At 30.7% G+C, this 23,776-nt stretch overlaps 6 protein-coding genes across 8 annotated transcripts; 4 read left to right on the forward strand and 2 right to left on the reverse strand.

Moving 5' to 3' along the window:
• Positions 1-9: 9 nt before the first annotated feature.
• LOC122630155 (hydrocephalus-inducing protein homolog) lies at positions 10-2,590 on the forward strand. Its single transcript, XM_043814338.1, has 8 exons — positions 10-191; positions 274-470; positions 583-807; positions 895-1,065; positions 1,176-1,347; positions 1,667-2,086; positions 2,294-2,462; positions 2,510-2,590. The coding sequence occupies exons 1-8, from the start codon at positions 10-12 to the stop codon at positions 2,588-2,590; spliced, it is 1,617 nt and encodes a 538-aa protein (XP_043670273.1).
• Positions 2,591-2,929: 339 nt separating this feature from the next.
• Positions 2,930-4,243, forward strand: LOC122630009. Its single transcript, XM_043814000.1, has 5 exons — positions 2,930-3,044; positions 3,156-3,274; positions 3,362-3,424; positions 3,690-3,804; positions 3,874-4,243. Exons 1-5 carry the CDS (start codon positions 2,987-2,989, stop codon positions 3,984-3,986), a joined length of 468 nt encoding a protein of 155 aa, XP_043669935.1. The 5' UTR covers positions 2,930-2,986; the 3' UTR covers positions 3,987-4,243.
• On the forward strand, positions 4,154-15,492 carry LOC122630156 (hydrocephalus-inducing protein-like). Its single transcript, XM_043814339.1, has 32 exons — positions 4,154-4,543; positions 4,907-4,995; positions 5,088-5,211; positions 5,284-5,394; positions 5,481-5,723; positions 5,803-6,023; positions 6,117-6,377; positions 6,461-6,669; positions 6,795-7,093; positions 7,191-7,445; positions 7,622-7,946; positions 8,019-8,303; positions 8,371-8,627; positions 8,730-9,017; positions 9,085-9,331; positions 9,486-9,714; positions 9,873-10,097; positions 10,324-10,628; positions 10,707-10,866; positions 10,953-11,148; positions 11,223-11,456; positions 11,537-11,700; positions 11,779-11,983; positions 12,116-12,681; positions 12,746-12,881; positions 13,192-13,482; positions 13,650-13,988; positions 14,097-14,330; positions 14,505-14,732; positions 14,856-15,001; positions 15,090-15,273; positions 15,337-15,492. The coding sequence occupies exons 1-32, from the start codon at positions 4,154-4,156 to the stop codon at positions 15,490-15,492; spliced, it is 7,602 nt and encodes a 2,533-aa protein (XP_043670274.1).
• A 254-nt stretch (positions 15,493-15,746) lies between these two features.
• LOC122629959 (neuralized-like protein 2) lies at positions 15,747-17,908 on the forward strand. Of its 2 annotated transcripts, none has more exons than XM_043813910.1 (3): positions 15,747-16,572; positions 16,661-16,984; positions 17,084-17,908. In XM_043813910.1, exons 1-3 carry the CDS (start codon positions 16,233-16,235, stop codon positions 17,200-17,202), a joined length of 783 nt encoding a protein of 260 aa, XP_043669845.1. In that variant the 5' UTR covers positions 15,747-16,232; the 3' UTR covers positions 17,203-17,908. The 2 variants fall into 2 exon arrangements, with proteins under 2 accessions (XP_043669845.1, XP_043669844.1); XM_043813909.1 differs by having other exon boundaries at positions 15,749-16,593.
• Positions 17,909-18,044: 136 nt separating this feature from the next.
• Positions 18,045-20,124, reverse strand: LOC122629958 (neuronal acetylcholine receptor subunit alpha-3-like). The gene is made up of 7 exons (XM_043813908.1): positions 19,813-20,124; positions 19,688-19,732; positions 19,504-19,613; positions 19,191-19,395; positions 18,934-19,111; positions 18,578-18,727; positions 18,045-18,488 (listed from the first exon to the last, which is right to left on the reverse strand). Exons 1-7 carry the CDS (start codon positions 20,047-20,049, stop codon positions 18,115-18,117), a joined length of 1,299 nt encoding a protein of 432 aa, XP_043669843.1. The 5' UTR covers positions 20,050-20,124; the 3' UTR covers positions 18,045-18,114.
• A 338-nt stretch (positions 20,125-20,462) lies between these two features.
• LOC122629842 (neuronal acetylcholine receptor subunit beta-3-like) lies at positions 20,463-23,764 on the reverse strand. 2 transcript variants are annotated; one of them, XM_043813676.1, is made up of 8 exons: positions 23,644-23,764; positions 22,314-22,492; positions 22,190-22,234; positions 21,995-22,104; positions 21,696-21,909; positions 21,360-21,537; positions 21,129-21,281; positions 20,463-21,055 (listed from the first exon to the last, which is right to left on the reverse strand). In XM_043813676.1, exons 2-8 carry the CDS (start codon positions 22,431-22,433, stop codon positions 20,700-20,702), a joined length of 1,176 nt encoding a protein of 391 aa, XP_043669611.1. In that variant the 5' UTR covers positions 22,434-22,492; positions 23,644-23,764; the 3' UTR covers positions 20,463-20,699. The 2 variants fall into 2 exon arrangements, with proteins under 2 accessions (XP_043669611.1, XP_043669610.1); XM_043813675.1 differs by lacking the exon at positions 23,644-23,764 and adding an exon at positions 22,796-23,136.
• Between the last annotated feature and the right edge of the window lie 12 nt (positions 23,765-23,776).

Consider the following 23,776-nt stretch of genomic DNA (forward strand, 5'->3'; position numbering starts at 1 on the left):
ATCGTTAAAATGGGCTTAGAACTTCAAACGATAGCTTTAACTGGTCACGGAATAGAACGTAAATTAGATATAAATGAATCTTCTATCAAATTTTTACCAACTATACCATATATGGAAATCCAGGAAAGAGAATTCACGATTGAAAATAATTGCGAATATCCAATAGAATTTTTTTGGCATCATCTCGATGAGTGAGAATCGATTTTGAACATCCAATAAGATTAATTACGTCTTTTTTGGTTATAATTATATGAAATTTATGATAATGTTTAGTCGATTCATACACGAAGATCTCATTGCTAAGATACTTACTCACTATTACGATGTTAAGGAAATCCTCTTACCACCTAGAAAAGTTGCTGAAGGGATCCCAACTATATTAATTGAATTTTATAATGATTTAGTCAACGAAATAGCTAAAGAACAAAAATCTGATGAGATAAATTACATAGAGGAAGAAGAAGAAGAAGAAGAAGTAGAAGAAGAAGAAGAAGAACAAGAAGAACAAGAAAGTATATATGTATATATGTTTGTGTATGTTCATACTTGTGTAATGATACTATAATGATTTTTTTTTATCAGACGATCAACGAGTTCTAAATAAAGAAATCAATAAGAAAACGTCGATCGCAAAAAAGAAAAAGAAACAAAATAAACGTTTAGGTGATGTAAGTTTGAAATTGAAGCTTCGAAAAGTATCTAATTTGAAAAGGAAAAAATCACTTAATGGCTCCGTTACTTTATGGGACATAAAAAAGGATCGTCCTTCGATGATCGATCAATTAAACATTGAAAAATTGCTTCTCGGTAAAAATAAAAAAAGAAAGAAAATATATATAATATTTCTTATTGTATATTTATATATTTTATTGAATTGTATGTTACGTTTTCAAGATCACATCAGTAATTTGCACAAAGGTCCAAATTTTCATAAAACCATGAAAGATCCAGTGAAATGTCTGTTTGATGAACTCGAACTCCAATCCATGTTGACAGAAAAGTTGGAAGAATCAGAGAAACCAGAAAAGAAAGTTTGCATTATCTTTCACGGTGCACCTTTCACAGGTATATATCATTATCTCAGAAATTTAGCGGCGAAACTCAGTAACGCAACAGCTTAGAAACATTAAGTTTGTACCGTACTTATGTGTAACTGCATGATAATAATTTTCTAGCTTACCAGGAAACGGCATGTAGAAGTGCCAGAGCATTAGGGATTCCCGTGCTTTCTATAGACACGGCTATTTTAGAAATAGCAGCTTTTAGCAAGAGCGAGTGTTCGGTCAAACTTAGACAAGCTATCAATGAGATTTATCAGAATTATACTTCTAAATTTTCTGAAAACAGGTTAGTGTATATTTTTTGAAAAAAAAGAATTATGATCATTTGTAAAAATAATACTAGTATAATTATAATAATAATAATTATTATTATTATTATTATTATTATTATTATTATTATTATTATTATTGTTTAGAAATAATTTGAAAAAAGTTAAAATAAGAATGATAAGCAAATGAATCAAAATAATAAAGATATAATTTAGGGAAATTTTATTTAAATATAATTTTGGTTCGTTTAATCGTTCGTAAAAGATCTTCGAAAAATCAGCTTATTATCAAATGAATTTTTTTTTTTTTTTTATTTATCTGTTCTCTTTTAAAAGAATTCAAATTCTTGCTGAAAAATTGGAAACAACGCGTACGCAAAAGTCACGATCTTCCCAAAAGAGAAAAAAATCGGGTGAAACACAAAGAACAACGGAGACATCGATATCCGAAAAGCACGATAACGATTTAATAGAGGAGGAAAGATTTTTACATTGGACCGACGAACCTGATCCTTTAGAATCGTACGACAAATTATCACTTACTGAGGAAACATTAATTTCTATGGATATTTTAAGTCAATACGAACATAAATTAGAAGCTATACGATTATTGGAAAAAATTTTTCCAACAAAAATGATCACTGATACCATAAAGGATAAAACGAACTTTCATGAAAGTGATAAAAGTAGTAAAAAAAGCCAAAGAAATTTTTTGGAAATTGGTTCGGATATATTATTCGAAGCGTTAAGAGAAAGGTAACGTTGTACTTTAAAATTATATTTTTTTTTAATTTTCTTTTCTCGATCGTTTCTGCATTACTGAAAATCATATCCGATAAGCTGTGGAGTTCCGATAAGCTACATTTTAATTGAATTTCTTTTTTTTTTTAATTTATATATCGCTTCTTTTTAAATTTAACATTTTTTATTATTTTTTCTTCTTGTTCTTTAATTTTAATTTAGATTATCGGAAGAAGATTTCGAAAGAGGTTTCGTTTTACAAACTCTTCATAATAGTACCATTTGCGACGAGATCAAAACTTTAAATATTTTACTCGATATTGTCGGTCACATAGAATTTTTTCTTTTCATTACCTTTTACAATTCAGAAGACATTTGCAATTGGAAAATTAATGAGTTAAAACGATTAAAAGGTAAGTTTTCTTCCATATTATCGAGAAGCAATATTTGAAGGAAATTAAAATGCTATTTTTCTTTTTTTATCCTTTTTTATTTATATATATATATACGTGTATATAGACGAGGAAATAGCTAAGAATACTGCAAAGAAAATTCAAGAGATCGATGAGATGTCACTGTCCGATTACGATCAACTTTCCGAGAAAGATAAAAATATGTACCTTAAAGCAATCTTGCCACTAAAAAAACAAGAAGCATCGTTAAGGAGAGCTCAATTATTTGAGAAATTGGATGCGTCAAAAGGAAAAAAAGTTCATGATTCATTAAAAAAATAATAATAATAATAACAATAATTCCAGCATTAAAAAAAATGGAATTTGTTACAATTTTAAATTATCGTTCCAGGAAAAATTACAAATACGTATTACCGAATCAAAGAATAAAACTAAAAAAGGAAGATTAACAACCAAAGGCAAACGTCCATCTTTGACTAATCGAGATGAAAAAGAATCTAAAATGGCTTCTAGTAAAAGAGATACTGCTCGTAAAAAGAGTCATGATAGTCCTAAATTAAGTAATTTTATTCAAAATATATATATATATAAAATTTTTTTAGTTAAAAAGTTAAATTAATTTATTGTCATATTTAAAGTAGTGTAAATATTTTTTCTTTTACACCCCATAGAAAAAGAAGTTTTATCGAAAGAAATGTTAGAGATCATTAAGATCATGGAGGAATATCGAAACAGTCTAAAAAACATAGAATATATAATAAAAAATATTAATTCCACTCAAAAGATCATTGTAAGTATTTTTCCTTTTTTTTTTAATGAAGAAAAAAAATTGAACTTCCACAATTTTTTAAAATATATTCATGTTTATTCTCTTTAGAACGTACACGATAAAGTATCAAAAACAAGCAAATTAAAAGAACATACGGAGACAACCATAGACGTAGGTTTTATGATGAGCTAAAGGCTCCTAAGTAATTTGAAAAATCAATTATTTTTTTTTTTTTTAAACTTTTCAAGCTAATTTTAAAAACAAGCGATATTGAAAAAGTTAAGAAAGCGGAAGTTTTACAATCTGAAAGAGAAAAATTAGTTCAAAATGTCACAAAAAAGAATAATTAATTTTTAAGATCAGCTAGTATCTTTTGATCCACTTTTTACATATTTAATAAAAATGATATTTTTATGACCGAAAGAAATATTTCTAGAAAGGAAATAATTTTCACATTTGGTATGTACGAACAAGCGATCCTTGGAACAACGAGATGAATGACGTAGTAGTTTCTCAAATCAGACAAAACGATTTGATTAAAAATGCTTTACGTAAGTAAAAAAAAAACAATGTCATAATATAGGATAAAAATATAATGAAATTGAATTTTCTATATATAGAAAAAAAGATCACCGGAAAGGTACATTCAGAATCTAAAATATATTCCATTCTCACTTACGAAGGTTTCGAAGTACCAAGCATGGTTGAAAAAAATGGTAAAAAAGATTTATAGAACACGACGATTAAATCATTCGTTTAATCGTCGACGTGAAAATGAGAATATATAATCAACGGAATTACAAAGACTACTTTCTCTGTTCCTGATTAGATACGTTCGAGTTGGTCTCAATTGCAACTTTGCACGAAGAGCCAACGATTGAATCCATTACTAATCACGCGATGGAGTCTTTTCAAGAAACTACAACAACAACGAATATTCATCAAAACCAAGTGTACAATCAAAATAAACAACGAAAAAAGACTAAAACGAAAATGTCGTTACACAATATCGACGAAACAACGACGAAACTTTCGACGATCGAAAGTGAACTTTTAAATTTTAACAAATTCGGATTGTATCACGAAGAAATAGTCAAACCACGATTAATTTTACAATCTAACGAAAAAAAACGATTCAAGCTTCGATATCGTCCTATAGAAATAGGAGATCATCAAAAAACTTATACTTTTTCTATAGTCGACAATCCTCACACTACATATCATATCGAAGTTAATGGATTAGCTACTATACCGAGACTCGACATGAATCCTAACATTATTTTTGAAAAAGTAAAGATAAGAAAAGAAAATTTTTATCATTTACAAAAAAAAAAAGACAAATTGCATTTAAAGGATGGTTGAATAGTTTCTTGGCAGGCCAAAAATTTTTACACGTTTTTTAAAATCACTTTCTTTTTTTCTTTTATTTATTTCTTTTTAACTAATTTCTTTCTTTTATCAGATCGTAAAACTACAAGCCTAACTACAAGCTTAAAAAGTCACAAAAAAGTGTAATTAATTTTTAAAATCACTTAGAAACTATTGACCCACATAGAAACTTCTCACTCACCCTGTATACAATACAATTTCATTAAGCTTTGTTTGTAATTAATTTATAATTAAATTCGTTTATTATTGAAGATAATGGAGAAGAAAATAGATGAAACGAACGAACCTTCCTTTATGTTGGATAATAATTTATTCGATTTTGGATCTTTGGTATTACTCAAAAAAGATAAAAGGTTTCTTATACATTTCATTTTTTTTTTTCTTTCGTACTTTTTTTCTTTTAGTTTATCAAAATATCTTAATTTTTATCATTTTCTCTTGATAGGTCACGTTGCGCAGCGATATTCACTTTAAGAAATATAACACCGATAGAAGCAGAAGTATCATTACTTTTTAAAGATAACAATGCAAATGAATTTGATATTGAACCTGAAACATTAATTATTCCTGTACGTTATATACCTTTTCATATTTTCATAATTAATTCATATATTATTTTTTATTAATGATCGCATCAATAGCCTTACGAGGATGAGAAATTGATCGTATCAGCCGAAGTCAATAAACTCGGTCCATATTATAACGAATTATATATTTGTACAAAAAATAATCCACGAGTCGATATAATCGAAGTAAATTATTATTTTCGTTAAAATAAAAAAATAATAGAAGAAAAAAAGAATCTCTCGGAGATATTTACTTGTTTCCTTTTTTTTAGCTTCGATGTTACGGTATCAGATTGGAGGTTGAACTCGATGAGAAACAATTATCTTTCGGACGTGTACTTCTCTACAGAAAGGTAGATCGTTTTACCACCATTCGAAATAAATCCACCGTACCGATATTCTGGCGTATCGAATGTAAAGAACCCTTCGAGCCCCAAATAACGTTTACCCCGAAAGAAAACCTTCTACCACCTTTAAAAGAACAAACGATCGAATTTTCTTATGATGCTAGTACGGTGAGCATTCATTGTTTTTCGTCTGAAATTAGTCTCTATTTAATGTTCGTACATTGTTATTCGTAATTGAAAATAATAGATAGGTGTGGTAGAAGAGAAAGTGGATTTTCAAATATTTCTTCACGAGGACGATGAAGATCCCATTAACACCGACGTTATTACAATCTTTGCTGAAACTTACGACGTATTGGTCGACATCAATTATGCCAATCCAATCGATTTAAAATTTGTCCTGGTCGACCATCGTGTCAATGCACGTTTCGTTATGAAAAATCGTGGGAATTACGAAGTTAAATACATGTTAGTAACGAATTATTTCCTTAGAAAGAAAAAGATCCCAAAAATATCTAAGAAATATTAGATATGAAAAGTTATTGAGATACGATCTTTCAGTATAAAATTCGATGACAATGCGAAGCTAAACGATAATGTTGCCACACCTACGAACGTGAAAAAAAATCTTGAGATTTATCCAGTTACCGGTACGATACAAGCACAGAAAACAGTTACGGTAGAAATGACGTTTTTACCAAAAAATGAGATCCATTTGAAGGAAGCTCCGATATTGATCTGTCACATTCTCGACCCTAATCAAGATCCGATGATCGTAGCAGAATTTCCTTTAAGCGTTTCACTCCAAGCATATTATAACAGGTACGATAGATACTGATTTGAAAAAAGAATATTATTCAAAAAAATCATTTTGCTTAAATTTATTTGTTATTCCTTCTTCAAAGATTCAATTTAAATCCTTATCCCGAAATAAATTTCGGCGTGATCCCAATTTCTACTAAAAAGATCATGTATCTCGATATCGAAAACACAGGAGTCTTTAAGTTTCATTATACAATACAAATTCCAGTAAAATCGATAATTTTGCCTGTAAATGCAAAAAAGGAAGAACGATCGAAGAAAATAAATACCGGAAGGGACACAGACATCGTCAGTAAAAAGGAAAAGAAATCAATGAAAACTGAAAAAACGTGATATATACGAAAAAAAAAATCACTTCATTTTCTAATAAATATCAATCGTCTTAATAAAATTACTTACATATATTATTTAACAGAGACACGAATGTTAACAGTACTTTAAATGTCGACCCATTCGTATTAACGAAAATAGAGGCTGACGTCGAGGCCGGTCAGATCGATACTATTGCAATCGAATGCAACGCAGGAATCGTTGGTCTTCAAGAAAAAGAGATTATTGTGTTTGTTCCGGATACTGTTATAGAATACAAAGATGGGAAAAAATTACTTCTGTGCGTTGAGTCTTGCATTCCGTCGATTGATTTCACGAATTTAGATAATATGTTTCGAAACAATCATATTGTCGATAACATAGAAGACTTTCTTTGTCCCAAAGAGGTAAAATTTCTTGTTAAAAATTATTTTAACATAAATTATTTCATACATTTATCGTTATTATTATTAGTATTATTATTATTACATAACATCGAAATAGATCGGTGCTCACACAGTGTTCGCACGTCAACCAAAGTGCCTCCATTTTCGTCGCGTCACTATGTCAAACGCATACACGACTTGTTTCGAGGTCCACAATAGAGATATCGTACCTGCTGACATAATAGTCAAAGCTTTCGTGAAAAGACCTTCGAACGTGAAAGCTACAACTTTCGTTGTGGAACCACAAAAGGAACGGATACCAGCTCATAGTTATAAAAGGATCAACATTACTTTCTCTCCTACGTTGATCGAGGTATTACGCATCATCTTTTTTTTAATTATTTATTTTGTTTTATTGTTTATTTCTTTTTTTCTGCAAAGCTCTCTCTCTCTCTCTCTCTCTCTCTCTCTCTCTCTCCCCTCCTCTCTTTCTGTAATTAGGTCATAGGAAAAACAAAAAAAATGTTTCCTTCTATCATATCATTCCAGACCTATTATGGGTATTTAGAAATCTCGGTAAACTTGCCACTTGGCATAAATACAGAAAAATTGATAATTGATCTAATCGGCGAAGCCTGCGTGCCGGAAGTAACGATAACAGAACCAATCGGTGATGTACACGATGGAGCAATCATAAGATTTCATCGTACACTGGTAGAAGAAACGAGTATTGAAAAATTTTCCTTTGAAAATATCGGATTTGTTAAAGCAAATGTTATCGTTGAAGTTTATGATAATCCCAATGGTATCTTCAGCTTCTCAGCTACTCCCGATACTCAGACTCTTCTACGTACCACGGATTACGAGGACGATGGTAAGAAATTTTTCGTAGAATTTATTTTCTCTATAAGAAATAATATTGATGTTCTCATATTTCTTGTTTCAGTTCAAGACAATCGATGCTCCACCGCTGTTATTCGTACGATGCCACAAGATGTTGCCAGTTTCGAAGTTATGTTTTCTCCGAAAAATATTGGAAAATACACAGGTCGTATACGTCTTTTTATAGTTGACAATCCTTACGACAACTTAACGATCGATCTCGAAGGCGAGAGCTTCCTCGAATCGATCATACTTCAAGATCTAGAATTTCTAAACACGAAGACTAACAATCGTCGAGAATCAAATTTGAAAAAAAATAAATTATCGTCTACGTATAGCTTGTTGACAGGTACATGAATGAAATACGATGAAAAAAAACACGATAAGACAATTGTAAGTTCATCGACTTACGATAGGACTTAACATTTATTTTTTAGATCCAATGCCACCTGTATTTCTCTCCTATAAATTGGATTATGGTACCTGTCACATCAATAAAATGTATAAAAGAACATTCAAGATCGTAAATAAAACTTTGGATCGATGTTTTCGTTTTCAATGGACTGCTCATCCCAACGTAGTTTTCGAACCATCGATTGGACATCTTCAACATTCAACGAGCAAACAAGTTACCGCTACTTTGCTCGAATCTGAACCTAAGAGGCATGATGTAGTAAGTTCGTAGAAAATAGATTGAACGTGCTTCTAATAAAAAGAAGGAAAAAAAAAAAGAAAAAAAGGATCAGCAAGGAAAACGTGACGATATTATATTCAGACCAGACTAGAGTGTGTCGTTGCACAAATCGAAATTTCGAACTACACGGGAGAAACTTCTTGGGACGACAGGCAAACCATCGTACGTTGGGAGAAAATCGATATTGCCGATGGCAATAAGGAGGACAGCTTATCGAAAAAGAACGTGGAACCAACTATCGAGCCAGAACATACTATAATACCTGGAACAAGTAGATGTATACTTTTGTTAATGAACGCCATAATAGGATTTTCAGAATATTCTTGTTCTGCGACTTCGATCGATTTCAAGGACACACTTATGTTCCAAGTAACAACACGTATTGATTTCTCTTTTGTTAATGTTAAAAATGTTATCGTTATTATCATTTCCATAGAAACGTGAATACACGTTCACCTTATCGAATCCAAGCAACGTTAACACGGATTATGCTTGGGTGATAAATATGGATGAGGAATATCCAAAACGAATATCAGGTAGTACGGTACGTCTAAGCGAAAAATCGAGATCTCGTGATTTTCAATCACGATCAGGATCAAAATCATCACGAGGCGTTCTTTATCCGATCGAAGAGAATGATAATAACCTACGTTTACATCGTTGTAAACCACTTCCTAGTCACGGTGAGAGAAAAGGATTTTTATTTCAAATTACGATTTCTATGGATCAAATAGAGATTATGAAAGATCTCAGATTTCAGAAAGGTCTGATAGAAAAGAGGATTTTTATTTCTCTTTCTTCTTCTTCTTCTTTTTTTTTTTTTTTTTTTTTTTGTAGAACCTTTCTTGGATATAAAACCACCTCCGTGTACCTGCAAAGGGTCAGATCTTTATAGCAGCACAGCCTGCCTAACGGATCGAAGTACCGACAGTTGGCTCGAAGGCGAGGATCTGCCATTTGAGATAGTTCCACGAAGTGGAACAATGCTACCCGGAGAATCTCTAGAATGTACTCTAACATTTTCACCTAGGGATGTATTTGATTACAAAGCCTATCTTAATTGCAAGTATGTCTTCTTAAAATCATTGATGAGTAAATTCTTAGAAGTTAACTCAGAGACATTAAACGTGTACGATCACGATCAAGAACGAAATATTCTTTGTAAAAATAAAAAGAAAAATATTTTATGATTCTGATAATATTTAATATCAATATTATTTACAGGATAGAAAATCTTGATCCAAAATTAACAGAATTAGTGATACCTATCAAAGCAAGAAGTGTACTTCCTTATTGTCACTTTGATGTACCTGAAAGTGATTACATATCAAGTGGTAAACGTGATCGAAAATTACCAGGACCTATTGGGTACTCGATGAACGACGTAATTGTAGAAAATATTAGAGTGATCGAATTGAATGTGATCGGTGTTGGTAATGTACACACGAAGTAAGAATAATATTAACTTCTTAAAAATATAATACTAATACATTTAAGATATTTCATTGTAAATACTGACCAAAATATTCATATATATATATATATATATATATATATATATATATATATATATATTGATCATTTATTATAAAAAATACTTAGTTATCGATTAGTAAATATAGTGACCGGATAAGTAAAAGTATATTTCTAATAAAATACATTCGATCTTTTTCAGACGATTTCCTATGATAAATCCTACCGCCGATAATTATCATTTTTCTTGGAAGAATCATACTCCTTATTTCATCAACGAGGTCACCAATTTTCAATGTTTAGTACCGGAAGGTGTTGCAGAACGTGGGAAACAAACTGAAATGGCATTCACATTTTTATCAACTGACGTTGGCATCTTCGAGTCCTTTTGGATGTTCTCGATCGAGAAATATGATCTAGAATGCCTATTTCTTTTTGTTGCTATAGTTAAAGAACCTGTAGTATATTGCACGAAGCCTTATTTAAAAATGAAGCCTACTCTTCTAGGTCGGCAAAAAAAAACGTAGAAATTAATTTTTCTTATTATCATATTTGCGTTTTATAAAATTTATTTTTATTAAGTAGATCTCGAAGTTCAAGATTCCGTGAGTATTATCAATAAAGAAGATTTTGATATTTCTTTTCAAATATCAAAAGAAAGTCTCTACTCCGAAGGACATTATCAAAATATTATCGTGACACCAATGAACGGTATTCTTAAAGCGAACGGCGAGCAAACGTTTTGGTGAGAAAATGTAGATAAAAAAGAAAAAAGAAATCGTTAATAATTCTTACGTGTATATATAAAAATTCTCTGCATAAATCTTTTAGGATAAGTTATAAACCAAAATTAGTAGGAGAGTTTCATTTCTCTGTACAATGTATCCTAAAATTCTTAAGAAATCCACTTACATTTTTCGTAACCACCACAACTTATAACATAATGCCTTGCATCACATACATTAACAAGAAGAATGAGGATATAAAATTGTTAGATCATCAAGATAACATCGTTGACTTCGGCAAAGTAAAACGACGATACTGGATGATGAATATACATAAAATAGAAACTATTTACTAATATTCTTAAATTTGATATAGATAATACCTAAAAGAACCAATATCATTAGATTTAAAATAATCAATTCAGGCAACGTAACATTTTATTATACCTGGGATCTCGGTATGACAGCAGAGATCATCAGTATGAATGCGTATGTTATATCTATATCTGAAAAGAAAGGTCACGTCACGAGCGAATCCCATACAACTTGTTGTCTAACTTTGATTGCTAAACGAAAAATGTTTATAAAGAATCATTGTGTTATCCTAAAGGTAAATCTATTGTTCGATTTTATATTAAACGAGATGAAATTTTGGAACCGACCTTCTTTTTCTTTTTTTTCTTTTTACAGATTTTAAAAGGTCCAACTTACCGATTAATTTTAAAAGCAATTGCGTGTAAAAGTCCAATTGAATTCAGCTTTCGTCAATACGATTTCGGTCCCTGTTACGTGCGAGAATCATCCCCTTATCAAATCGAATTGCGCGTGAGCAATACCGGGAACAAACCCCTCGTGTGAGAACATCGATTCCTTTGATAACGATATTACACTCTTCTCGAGGACGTATCGATCAATGAATTTTCTACCCATAGAATGGAATGCAAGTTCGAGGAACAGCCACACATGTCGATTAATCTGAATGAATTATCTCAAGCTCTGGCAGGCAAATCCAGCATAAGTATTCCTATCAAATTTCGACCTTTGCAGGAAACTAATTACGAAGAAATCTTAAAGTTTCTAATTAATTCGACCATCGAGGAAAATATTAAGATCACTGGCGAAGGAATCAATTACAAAGTGAGAGCTCACAATTTTTATAAAACTTAGAATTATACAATTTTATAAAAAGATCGTTAAATCCAAACGTTCATCTTTCTTTTTTATAAATTTACTGTGTCATTCGATTAAAATATATTCAAATAAATATAGATTCGTCTGGTGAATTCAAGGGATAAAATAATCGAATTGGGTAATGTACCGGTACATAAAACATTGATAAGAAAAGTACCTGTGATTAACGAAGGTCGAGCACCGGTTGATTTGAGATTCGATCTAATGAACAATCTATTGCATGACAAAAAATATATAGAAAAAGCACCTACGTGTATCCCAAAATCGAACGAGAACATTACACAACATCAGGAATCCATAATAAAAGCCAAAAGATCTGACGAGAATGATATAAATCTTCAAATAAACATGACATATGCTGCTCGAGCTCTGATAATTGAACCGTCCGAATTAACGCGTGTTCGAACGAACGAGAAAATAGATTTGACGATCAAATTCAAAGCAACATCTAGGATAAACATGTTTACTCAAAAAGTCGGAGCCATAGTCGACTCGACCATTTTCTCTCTTTTTATTCTTCGCGGTAGCTGCGTTGGACCAGAATTTCGTTTGGACAAATCATACATCGCGTTTGGTACCATCATTCAGGGTTGTATCAGTGAAACCAAATTGGTTTTGATGAACATCGGTGACGTAGGAGGAAAGTAAGTTATCCTGAAATAAACTAACGTCAAACTCGATGATAAAAATATTTTTAAATTCTATAAGGTTTACATGGGACACGTCGAATCTGCCGATCGATTTTAAAATTTCACCTAAATCCGGTTACTGTTCTCCCGGCACCAACGTTCATTTTATCGTGAAATTTGAACCGATTCGTGAAAGAAATGTAATTGAAGGATACGTGAGTAAAATTATATCTGTCATCAAAGTATATATAGTATGTAAAGTATATATAGGCTATTTCAAATAACGATGGCCATGATTTTTCAGACACTTTAGATAGTAATGGTAATAGTGTTAAATTTTTTGCCGATCAAGTACTAATGAGTTTTTGTTTAAAGCATCTTTTTTATCACGCTATTGGAAAAATCATGTCTTCGAACGTTACTTAAAATACTCCATATATATATATATATATATATATATATATATATATATATATATATCCCATTTAGTACGTACCTACTTAATAAATATAAGGTACGCTTCAGGCAGAAAACGTGATTGAAAAGTTTGACACGTTGAAAATAAAAATAACCGGTGCCTGCATCAAATTACCGGATCCGATTGAAACATTATCTTTTAAAGCTTTCGTACGTTCGAAAGAATTTAAATTCATAGACATCTTTAACGATACCGTATTACCGTGGAAATTAAAACCAGAGATATCTGGAGAATCTTTTTACGTTGACAATATTCTCAATGTTCCTCCGGAAGAGTCTACTTCCTGTACCGTCATTTATCAGCCACTTGTTATGAATACCGAAGACAATCTTCATAAGGTAAACGAACGTGCTATAATGCTTAGTAGACTAATATAGATTGAACAATAATGAGCTATACAAAGTGAATGCGAACTATTTTTTACGAATCAATATAATATAATAATAATAATAATAATAATAATAATAATAATAATGTGTCCAGTTAATAAAAAAAAATATTGCAGGGAACATTGTTGATAAAACTACCAGACAACAAAATACCTTTATTATACTCTTTACGTGGACTCAGCTTACCCCCACAAGCTATATCCACAATTGTACGTCAGTTTCCTGCAAAAATGAAATATACAGAATTATTGCCCGTGTATAATTGGATGAACAGGCATCAGCAATTTAAATGTATAATAGAAACTGTAGGAGAGAAGAAATTATATTTAGAAGGCTCTAATAATATTCCAATATTCAGTTTTACTGGCGATAACAATATCGATGTACCAGCAAATAATCAACGTGACTATCGTGCTATTTTTCATTCTTATAAAGAATCATACTTTCAGTTCAAGGTAAAACATTGAAAATAATTAATACATGTGTATTTTCTATGAATATATGTATTATCATATATATATATATCTTAATTTATTATTACAAATATTTCTTTACATTAATAGATCACGTTTATTAACGAAGATGGAGAGTATCAATTTTATGAGATAGAATATACCATAACAAAACCGGAAGTGATCGAATCGATCAAATTAATTACGGACGTACGTTCGCCCATATGTCACACGTTACAACTTCATAATCCATTAGAGGATATCCCTATAACATTTACAATTAACTGTCAACATCCAGCAATCATTGTTTATGACATACCTATAACCGTATCGCCATTATCGAATGTTAGTTAAAACGATAATTCGTTCAATATCACAGATAAATCTATTATATTATAAAGATTTAATTGATTCGACTTTTATCTTTAATTAAATATTATAATCTTAATTAAAATATAATAATATATTTATAATATGCTATTATATAAAAATATAATAATATTTTTATTTAAATATTAGGGATTTATTACGATCAATTATAATCCGATATTAACGTCCGAAGAAACGATTGAGAAACTTGATATAATTTGTCAAGAACTTGGATGTTTCCCATACGAATTACGATTAACGGCGTTGCCTCCGGTCTCAGAAAAAACTACGCATGTCACAGCGATATTAGGAAATACTGTAACATTTTCACTTCCAATAAGAAACTTTACTTCGAAGAAAGCAGACTTTGTTATTGAAGTTAGTAAATGAAAATTTTAATTTAAAGAAACAAAAAAATTAAATTTTAGAATAAATATGAATTTATTGGACGTATAAATATAATTAAAAAATACGAAAAAATTCATGTTACATTTAATGCAGGTAAACAACAATAGTTTTATTTGTCCTAAAAAGATTGAGATGGAAGGATTGGAACGAGGTTCGATCAATGTCATTTACGAACCGCATGATATCGAAAATATTACGGCCACTTTAATAGCCAGTTCAAACACGGCGGGCATTTTTACGTAAGAGAAGGCGGGAAAAACGTGTGATTTAATTTTTACGAAATGAATATTATATCGTAATCACATAATATCTCATCTCTTGCATTAGATATCCTATAATTGGTACTTATTCATTACCTAAACCACAAGGCCCATATACGATGACAGCAAATTCACCAGTTACGATTAAATTTAAAAACATTTTCCAAGAAACAAAAACATTCGAATTCCTCGCGAACAGTAATTTAGATTTCGAGATTAAACCGACATCACAAAATATTAATCCAAAACAGGTTAGTATCTTAATCTTTGGAAGAATACCGATCGTTTATCAAATGATTATGTATTATTTTAAGGAAATTAATGTCACAGTGTATTTACGACAAACGAATGACTCAGAAAACGAATTTTACGAAAAGTGTCCAGTGACGGGTAAACTTTCTGTGCATTGCACAGATCCTAGACTCTCTCACGTGATTTGGATATATTATTTAAGAGGAATTATCGAATAAACTAAGAAAATACGATCTATTCGTAAGAGAGAATTTATTCTTTATCATCGTATTTTGTCGTAGTTTTTGCAAATCCCAATCGCAGTGGGTTCCCTCGATAAATCAGAAAAAATTTTAATTTTAGAAAATTTTTTTAATTCATAATAGATATATTACATACGTATATCGAGGAGGCAGATGTATAAAGCAGCAACTTTAAATCGACTGCTATTTAATCCGCGATATTGCAGCGACACTGGTCAGTCGAGAGAAGGACAATGATTTCCTTTTCGGAACCGCGCGTGCTCCGATCTCGAGCCGCTTTGGCATTCCGTAATGGTGGACGTTCGATTGGTAAACACGAGGATAAATTTCGTCGATACAATTCCGGTTATCATATTTGTCACCACAATAGAATTCCTTAAATCTCTCCTAAGCTTCTTAACGATCTCGTTACATTATTTAAAAGTTCGTAAAGATACTAGCTTAACCTCGAATTCGTAGTTTCGATCAACGATGTAACCAGGCCAGTTGACGGCATTTCGATGTGTCATTTACAAGGTGCTCTCTCTATCGTAGAGATCATTATATCAAAATACGAAGGATCGAAGACACGTTTGACATTAAACGTAAATCATCGTTTAAACCGTTTAACCTTGGTCCATCCTCCTCGATGGAGTTGAATAAACTTATGAGTTCGTTCGAGGAATTCGACGACTCTTAGTAGTAAATTACTTTCATTCTGCATCCTTTGAGACAGGATGGCTGAAAAGTCGAGGAAAATCGTTACGAGGTTTCATCCGACACACGGAGAGAACATCGTACTTCGCGAGGATAGCACGGTAGCTTATCGCACTGCGAGCTTCGCGAACTCTTTAGCGTTCAGCGAGAAACCATTACAACCAGGTGAGATTTTCTTAGTAGAAATCGAGAAGACTGAAAGTGGTTGGAGCGGTCACATGCGTCTTGGATTGACTTTGATTGACCCAGCTTCCGTTAAGAACAGTCTGCCCCAATATGCCATGCCCAATCTGGTCAAACTCGGTAATACCTGGATCTTCGCTATCACCAAAAGTTATACTATTTGGGATAGCTTCGAAGGTATCGCAGGCACTGGCTATGGTGAGAGAATATTAACTTTGCTTTTCTATAAGCGACTTTTGTAACTAACCGTTTATTATTCTACTAGGTGAAGGTATCCCCACAAGGGAGAAGAAGCTGGTCACAGATGGAGTAAACGTTCAAACATCTCGGGGTGTTATACCGTTTAATGCTCTTAGACCAAACACTATTGGATCCTCCCATTATTTTTTGCCTACCGACGCTGGCAGTCGTATTGGAATTATGTATGTGCCGCAAGCTGGATCTGATACAGCAGAGATGCATTTTATTATAAATGGAGAAGATCAAGGAGTATGTAGCAAGGACATACCTTACAAGGCTGGACCATTACGTGCTGTGGTAGATGTTTATGGTACTACGAAACAAGTGAGGATAGTGCAACTGTACGGTGGTATGCATTGTTTCCTTAATTTGTTCTATATTATTCTCTTAAATTGATTTTCCTTATTAATTTATATAGCTTATAATTCCTAAAAATATATTTTGACAGTGTCAACATTACAAAGCGCCTGTAGAGATGCTATTTTGCAATATACCAAAAGGAACGCGGTGGACTCTCTTCCACTTCCTCGGATATTAAAGGATTATTTACTTTATCAATCGCAGTGAGAAATATTACATTCCATTTTATTGTTTTATTTTTTTCTCTTCTCATTCATATATCAATTGCCATTTTGTTTTTGTTTTTTTATCACTTAAGAATTTGTTTTTTGCATTTATTTTTACATTATCCATTTAGCAACTGATATCATACATAAGTTACTGATACATAAGTAATAAAGAAATTTGTACATGTTTCCATTATTCTTTAGGAAAAGAATGTTTCCATTACATCACATTGATATTTGTATATGAGAATGCATTCAAATAACATTCACATTTAGCAAGTAAGTTATCTCCTTCCAATAATATTATTGCTCAATTTGCGAGTGTAAATAGTGTAAGAAAAATCATTGTTAAAAAGAAAAACCTCATTTAACAAAAAATTAAATCAAACGAGGGCAATTTCTTACTATAGGCTTTCTCATTCTATTTGAAAATTATAATTATACATAATAATAAAGTTTATTATTTAATATGATCGTAAATTAAAAAATTGTTCTATAATAAGATATGCCCAATGATACTCAATATGCAAGATTTAATATTTCTTATTGACTTCATGATTTGTTATATTCATGAAATAAAATATATAAGTATATCGACGAGCATCTTTTGTAGTGATCATTGTATGACTATCGTGAGAATGAATGCATGAATTTTAAAATTATTCAGATCTGACATGTTTTCCAAAATAAATGTATTTATAACTAAACATTTTTATTGTTTTAAGACCTCCAATTAAAATAAGAGAAAATATCTTTTCATAATTTGATATATTATTAACTAACAAGATTATACAATGCAATAGCGTTATTAATATTTTTATAATAGCTTTATTAACATATTAAATCACAGTCAAAATTAAGCTTATAGTTCATATATTTCATTCGTAAGAAAATAATTATTTTAAGAAAAATTTTAAGTATTGAAATTATAAGAATGTCCGGAAGAACGAATTGGAAAATATATACTAATCAAAATGATGTAAATAAAAAGAATGCAAAGAAAATTGATCCAACTAATAAGCATCACAACATGTTTCCAAGATGCTTCATTTTTCTTTGTACTTACAAGATTAGCATTATCTTCAGCTTCAGTTTCCAATTCTGCAGATGCTTTAGGATCTAAGATACTTACAAGAAGAATCCGTCCTATCTTACTTTTTACAATGGTAGAAGTTCTCGTTGCGATCCATGTAGGAGTTTCTGTTGTTAATTCTAACAAATGACGTAAAATACTAGTAATAATAAGAGTAAAACAGGCTAGAGCGAGTGACTTTACGAAGAATTTCACTGTAAAAATTAAAAAAAAAAATAACATTATCGATAAATTTGTTGATTATAAAAATGATTTATTTATAACTTAGTACGAAACAACTCACTTAACATAGTAGAAGCGCCACTTCCATGTATTTCCCAATACAATTCTTCTAAGAACAACAGATGACAGATAAAATTTATATTTGCAAGTATCATTCGTTCGGTAGATTTTGGATTCAGCCATAAAGTTGTCAATGTCATTATTATCAATACTAAAAATATAAATAAAGAAATAATATACCTCTCATAATGTAAATCAAATTCGCTATTTTTACCGCTATGGCGCTTGTATCGCCATCTTTCTTCCCGCTCTTTTAAACTTCGAACTAATCTTCGCGATACATATACGTATTTATATGTACTTTTCTATCGTATCTATAATATTAATTTAATAATAATATTAAAAAATTTTACGTACTAATAACTGATGACAAATAAATAGCGTGCGTAGCATTAAAACGTCGTTGTAAAATGAAGTGAAAAAATATCATTGGAGAAGTTAGGTCAATGGCAAATTTGAAAGATTCCGTATGTGTAGTAACGTTAAATTGTAATATTTCCCATGCTAAATTTTTTTGGAATTCGTTCATAATAATCTATAAAATATAATTACGAAAGAAAAAATGCAAATATAATACTAATGTAAAATTTACATCGTTGACAAATATTTCTTACCCCGGTGTTTATAAGAACAAAATTGAGTTCCTCTTCAGAATGGGACCATGAACCAATTTGAATGGTACAATTTTGAACGTCGTAAGGCCACCATGTATAATCTCTAAGACATTTTACCATATACCTAGTAGTTACTACACATTTGACTTTACCTGCACTGGATACCCAACAATTTGTAAATGGTATTTCGTTGTCATAGGACTCACTATCCGCGAAATAAAAAAAATAGATAAAATGAGAAAAAATGAATACATAAACATATTCTAAAACAATACACACACACACACACACACACATATATATATCAACCTACGAGTTATGTATCATGATATCAGGTGTCCATAATTCGTTACTTTTTACGTGAAAAAAATTGACATCATTAAATCGTGACGGTTCCCAAGTGAGATGGCCATCCTCCCACATCTTACATACAAATTAAAGACTATATTAAAACCATCATAAAAGATAAAAACATGTATAAATATTATTTTACTTACGAATATTGTCCAACAATGCAGTTCCATAACATTTTCTTCATCTTTCTGAAAAAAAAAAAGTAATAGGGAAAATATATTTTACGATTTATGAAAATATTTTATAAGAAACATTGAATGATGCTTACAACGTTGATAAATTTCGGAATTATTCCAAATTCGATGTTCGTCGTCGTTCTATGATCCGATACTGGTCTAATACTTTCAATGTATTCGCAAAAAAGATGTCTTCTTAGCTGGAGAACAGCAGACTTACTTTCGATTTCTTTACATCCTAAACTTTCCTGTACCTCATAATTATTGAGAATGAGAGATGTATCAACAAAAGCAACATATCCAATTAATGATAGAACGAATAAAATCATGTTAACTTTTTCGAAGATCACGGATGACAATTAAATACGTCCGTTGTTAACGATTCCGAACTGTGCGTTACTTAAACGTCAGTACGCCCAATGTAATATAAAACTGCAGACATTGAAGACCGCCCACCAGAAATCATATTCCTTATCATCTTAAAAGACTTATATATATATCACAATTCTATTGGAGAATTCATTTAATTCCAATTAATTAAATCTAATTAAATCCGAATAATTTTGATCAGAAAAATCTTTATGTCGAAATTCTCATTAAACCATTGTCATGCGTTATATATAAGTATTAATTATTGAACGTGCTATTATTCTTATTTTGATTTGACTTCCTATATTTTTGTCATATTAAACATTGAAAGATTCCCCAAAAAAACTAACTCTATTCTTATAATAACTAAAAATTTGAGATATTTTGATAGTTTATTCGATGTACATACATACTACAGATGATAGGTAAAAGTTTAGGATACATGTATATGTATTTTTACACGTAAGATATAATTCGATGAATATGCCTTATGTACAGGTTCTCTTAATTAATTTTCTTTTTTTTTTTTTTTTTTGATAGTCGTTAAAAAAAAAATTAAACGAGCAAAGAGAGAAACGAAGAAAAGAATATTATTTTTACAAAACTTTTTCTAATCGGAAGGTACAAGAATTATAAAAATGATCACATAGGTTATAGTAACAGCTATGAAGGATAACCATTCGACGATCGCAGCGAAATGTCTCCAAGATGATTCCTTCTTTCTATCATTCGCTTTCGATAGATCTGAATTTTCATCCGTTTCATTGGCCAATATACCAGTGGTCGAAGCTTTTGATTCATCATCGGTAAGAATTAGAAAACGTCCTGCTCTGTTATTCAAAACGAAAGAAATCGTAGACGAAACCCAAGTCGGTGTCTCCATACTCATATTTTGTAATTTTCTTAACAAAGCTGTTAAGATCAAAGCAAATGCAGCCAACGCGAGAGAATCCCGATAAAATAATACTGAAATCAGCAAGATCGTATCATTAAACCATTCAATATTCGCGAATAAATTATGCATATATTGGATACTTACATATATGTGGTACATTCTCACCATTATGGGGTAATTGCCAGTGCAAATCAAAAATACAAAGTAAGTGACAAATGAAATTCATACTGGCTATCGCCATTCTTTCTGTCGATCCTGAGTCCAGCCATAGAACCGTCAATGTTAGCAATACTATCGCTTTTGAAGAAAAATCATTTTGATGATGAACAAAATATTTTACACGAGATATCTCTTGATATAATTAAATCGACTAACCTATAGCGGGCGTAACAAAAGTTACATGTACCAATCCTGGTTCTCTTTCTATAGAAAATGTATAAACAAGTATAGGGAAGGTATCGTTAGGACAACACTCGAATTTTTTTACGATCTTCTCAGCATTCAAAATCTTCAAATTCCATTCCGTATTATTCGCATAACCCTCCATCTCGTACTATACGATTAATAATTATTTAATATACGATTAATAATTTTTACTATACGATTAATATTTTTTAATTAATATTTTTTAATGAAACTATACGATTAATAATTTTTCTATAAAAAGAAATCATATTTTCGAAATTTCTAAATCGGGCAAATGAAACCTACTCCTTTCTTGTCAAGATGAAAATTAATTTCTTCTCCAGTATGCGACCAGGAACCAAATCTGATACGACATTCATGCTTATCGTAAGGCCAAAAGGTAAAATCTGTGATACATTTAGTTACGTAACTCAACGCCGGTATACAGATAACCGAGCCCGTATTAATGACCAAACATTTCGTCGAAGGAACGCCATTCTGTTCTAGTGACATATCACCTCTGCAACATAAATCATTTTACTAATAAACTGAAATAATAATATACAAGATAAAATAAAATTTTCTTTGAACCATTTTTCACTCACGAATTATAAACTGATAAATCTGGTACCCATATTTCATCGCTGTTTACGTGAACAGTGGAAATGCCATCGAAATCGTTAGGATTCCAATTGAGATGTTCATCCTTCCAATTCTGTCAACAATAAAAATGAAATAATGTCAAGACATGCATATAAATATTTATAAAGGACAAGAAATAAGTATGGTATCTTACTTACGAGGCTCATCCAACTATGAAGAGTCATAGTGCTGGTCCAATCATCCTATGTAATAAAAGAAACATGAATAAAAAAATTTTTTTAATTATTCCATTCTAATTATTAATTTTCATAAAAATCTTACAAATTCCAATAATTTCGGCACAAGTTTCAACGTAACATTAGTGACCACTTGATGATTGGTAGTCGGTCGAACGGTGGTATCATAATCACAAAAGAGATGTCTCTTTAATTTCATCATCATCGACGTATTCTCAATGGACTTACATTCATGCACGGAAAGTGACCTTTTCTCAATAGCATCTATATATTTGAATATAAAATATATATAGATATTAACAAAAAAAAAAAAAAAAGAGAAAGAGAGATGAACTTTTACATATCTTTTCTCTTTTTTTTTTTTTAAATTCATGAATTACATTTCCTTTTTTATTTTTTTTTTTTTTGTTCATTTTTTCAAAATCACGTTACATACGATATATTGCAAGTTAAAAAATAGACAATAAATAAATCACTATTACGACAAATTTATATATGTATATATGTATATATATATATATATATATACACCATATATATAATACTAAAACTTTATCATTCACATACTAGTTCGTTTCAGCAAGAAGATGACGAAAAAACCGAACAACCACAGTATCCTCATTTTGGTTAAAATGAGCCAACAGCTCCAAATCGACTAAATTGGATCTTCATTAGCAGCGGAATACAATTAAGAAAACGCCCCGTGAAATTTGAAACTTCTAACGCCCCCCATACCGACCTATCGATATCTGCTTGAGAGAATTTTTCCATATTTTTTTTTTTTTTCTTTTGTTACTGCGATCTTTAGAATATAATATTCTCCATAATGAGTATCATGAATTTTAAAACGATGCTATACAAAAAATTATTTAAAAAAAAAAACAATAAAGACGCATGAAATTTATAAATTACATCGAATTAAAGATGAACATCGAAGCTAATTTTGATTTTTAAACTTCTTTGACTACTCCTAATTTTCTTTTTTGTAGGCTCGCCATTTTTCAATTTATCTATAATAAAAACTGAATAGCCTACTACTTTCCTCAGTTTCAACTAACATTACTTACGATTGGATTCAGTAAGATGTTCTCTGAATCATCTGTGAAAAACAACTTTTTTTTTTTTTTTTTTTTTTTTTTTTTTTTTTTTATATAATAAGAAGTTACGTGAGTGATACAAAAAAAATAAAAAATGATGACACGAATCGATATATCATCGGTTAATAATATAGTATATACATCGTTTCTATATTTAAACTTCTGGAACGAAGTAAAAAAGCAACATAAACATTGTTAATCGATAATCTTGTGTGATGAACCGTTATAATTATTTAAAAATAAATTCTTCTTGAGAATTCTCAATGAATTTTTGTTAACGATTATTTCGATTTTAAATTGAAAGAAATGATTATTTACCTTCCTTCTCATAAATATCATCATTTTAATTGTCCTATTACCAGAAAACATCTATCTACTGTCCACGGTGCACATAGAAAGAAGATTTTTTTTTATTGATGACAGAGTAAAAGTCAGCGCGTGGCAAATATGA

This window comes from Vespula pensylvanica, chromosome 6 (genome assembly GCF_014466175.1).
Source record: "Vespula pensylvanica isolate Volc-1 chromosome 6, ASM1446617v1, whole genome shotgun sequence".
Classification (NCBI taxonomy): domain Eukaryota; kingdom Metazoa; phylum Arthropoda; class Insecta; order Hymenoptera; family Vespidae; genus Vespula; species Vespula pensylvanica.

Excerpts from the sequence above, each read along its gene's own strand:
- LOC122630156 (XM_043814339.1), top strand. The coding sequence starts at position 4,154 with ATGGAGTCTTTTCAAGAAACTACAACAACAACGAATATTCATCAAAAC. Across the intron at positions 13,989-14,096 it reads AATCATACTTTCAGTTCAAG|ATCACGTTTATTAACGAAGA; the intron begins GTAAAACATTGA and ends TTACATTAATAG. Across the intron at positions 15,002-15,089 it reads AACACGGCGGGCATTTTTAC|ATATCCTATAATTGGTACTT; the intron begins GTAAGAGAAGGC and ends CTCTTGCATTAG.
- LOC122630009 (XM_043814000.1), top strand. The coding sequence starts at position 2,987 with ATGGCTTCTAGTAAAAGAGATACTGCTCGTAAAAAGAGTCATGATAGT. Across the intron at positions 3,045-3,155 it reads TCATGATAGTCCTAAATTAA|AAAAAGAAGTTTTATCGAAA; the intron begins GTAATTTTATTC and ends TACACCCCATAG. Across the intron at positions 3,425-3,689 it reads ATACGGAGACAACCATAGAC|AAAGGAAATAATTTTCACAT; the intron begins GTAGGTTTTATG and ends AAATATTTCTAG.
- LOC122629958 (XM_043813908.1), bottom strand. The coding sequence starts at position 20,049 with ATGATTTTATTCGTTCTATCATTAATTGGATATGTTGCTTTTGTTGAT. Across the intron at positions 19,733-19,812 it reads TTCCGAAATTTATCAACGTT|AAAGATGAAGAAAATGTTAT; the intron begins GTAAGCATCATT and ends TTTTTTTTTCAG. Across the intron at positions 18,728-18,933 it reads TTATTTGTCATCAGTTATTA|TATTGATAATAATGACATTG; the intron begins GTACGTAAAATT and ends TTATATTTTTAG.
- LOC122630155 (XM_043814338.1), top strand. The coding sequence starts at position 10 with ATGGGCTTAGAACTTCAAACGATAGCTTTAACTGGTCACGGAATAGAA. Across the intron at positions 808-894 it reads CATTGAAAAATTGCTTCTCG|ATCACATCAGTAATTTGCAC; the intron begins GTAAAAATAAAA and ends TACGTTTTCAAG. Across the intron at positions 1,348-1,666 it reads TCTAAATTTTCTGAAAACAG|AATTCAAATTCTTGCTGAAA; the intron begins GTTAGTGTATAT and ends CTCTTTTAAAAG.
- LOC122629842 (XM_043813675.1), bottom strand. The coding sequence starts at position 22,850 with ATGAGGATACTGTGGTTGTTCGGTTTTTTCGTCATCTTCTTGCTGAAA. Across the intron at positions 22,493-22,795 it reads CTTCTTGCTGAAACGAACTA|ATGCTATTGAGAAAAGGTCA; the intron begins GTATGTGAATGA and ends TCAAATATATAG. Across the intron at positions 22,235-22,313 it reads TGCCGAAATTATTGGAATTT|GATGATTGGACCAGCACTAT; the intron begins GTAAGATTTTTA and ends TTTATTACATAG.
- LOC122629959 (XM_043813909.1), top strand. The coding sequence starts at position 16,233 with ATGGCTGAAAAGTCGAGGAAAATCGTTACGAGGTTTCATCCGACACAC. Across the intron at positions 16,594-16,660 it reads TATCGCAGGCACTGGCTATG|GTGAAGGTATCCCCACAAGG; the intron begins GTGAGAGAATAT and ends TTATTCTACTAG. Across the intron at positions 16,985-17,083 it reads GATAGTGCAACTGTACGGTG|TGTCAACATTACAAAGCGCC; the intron begins GTATGCATTGTT and ends ATATTTTGACAG.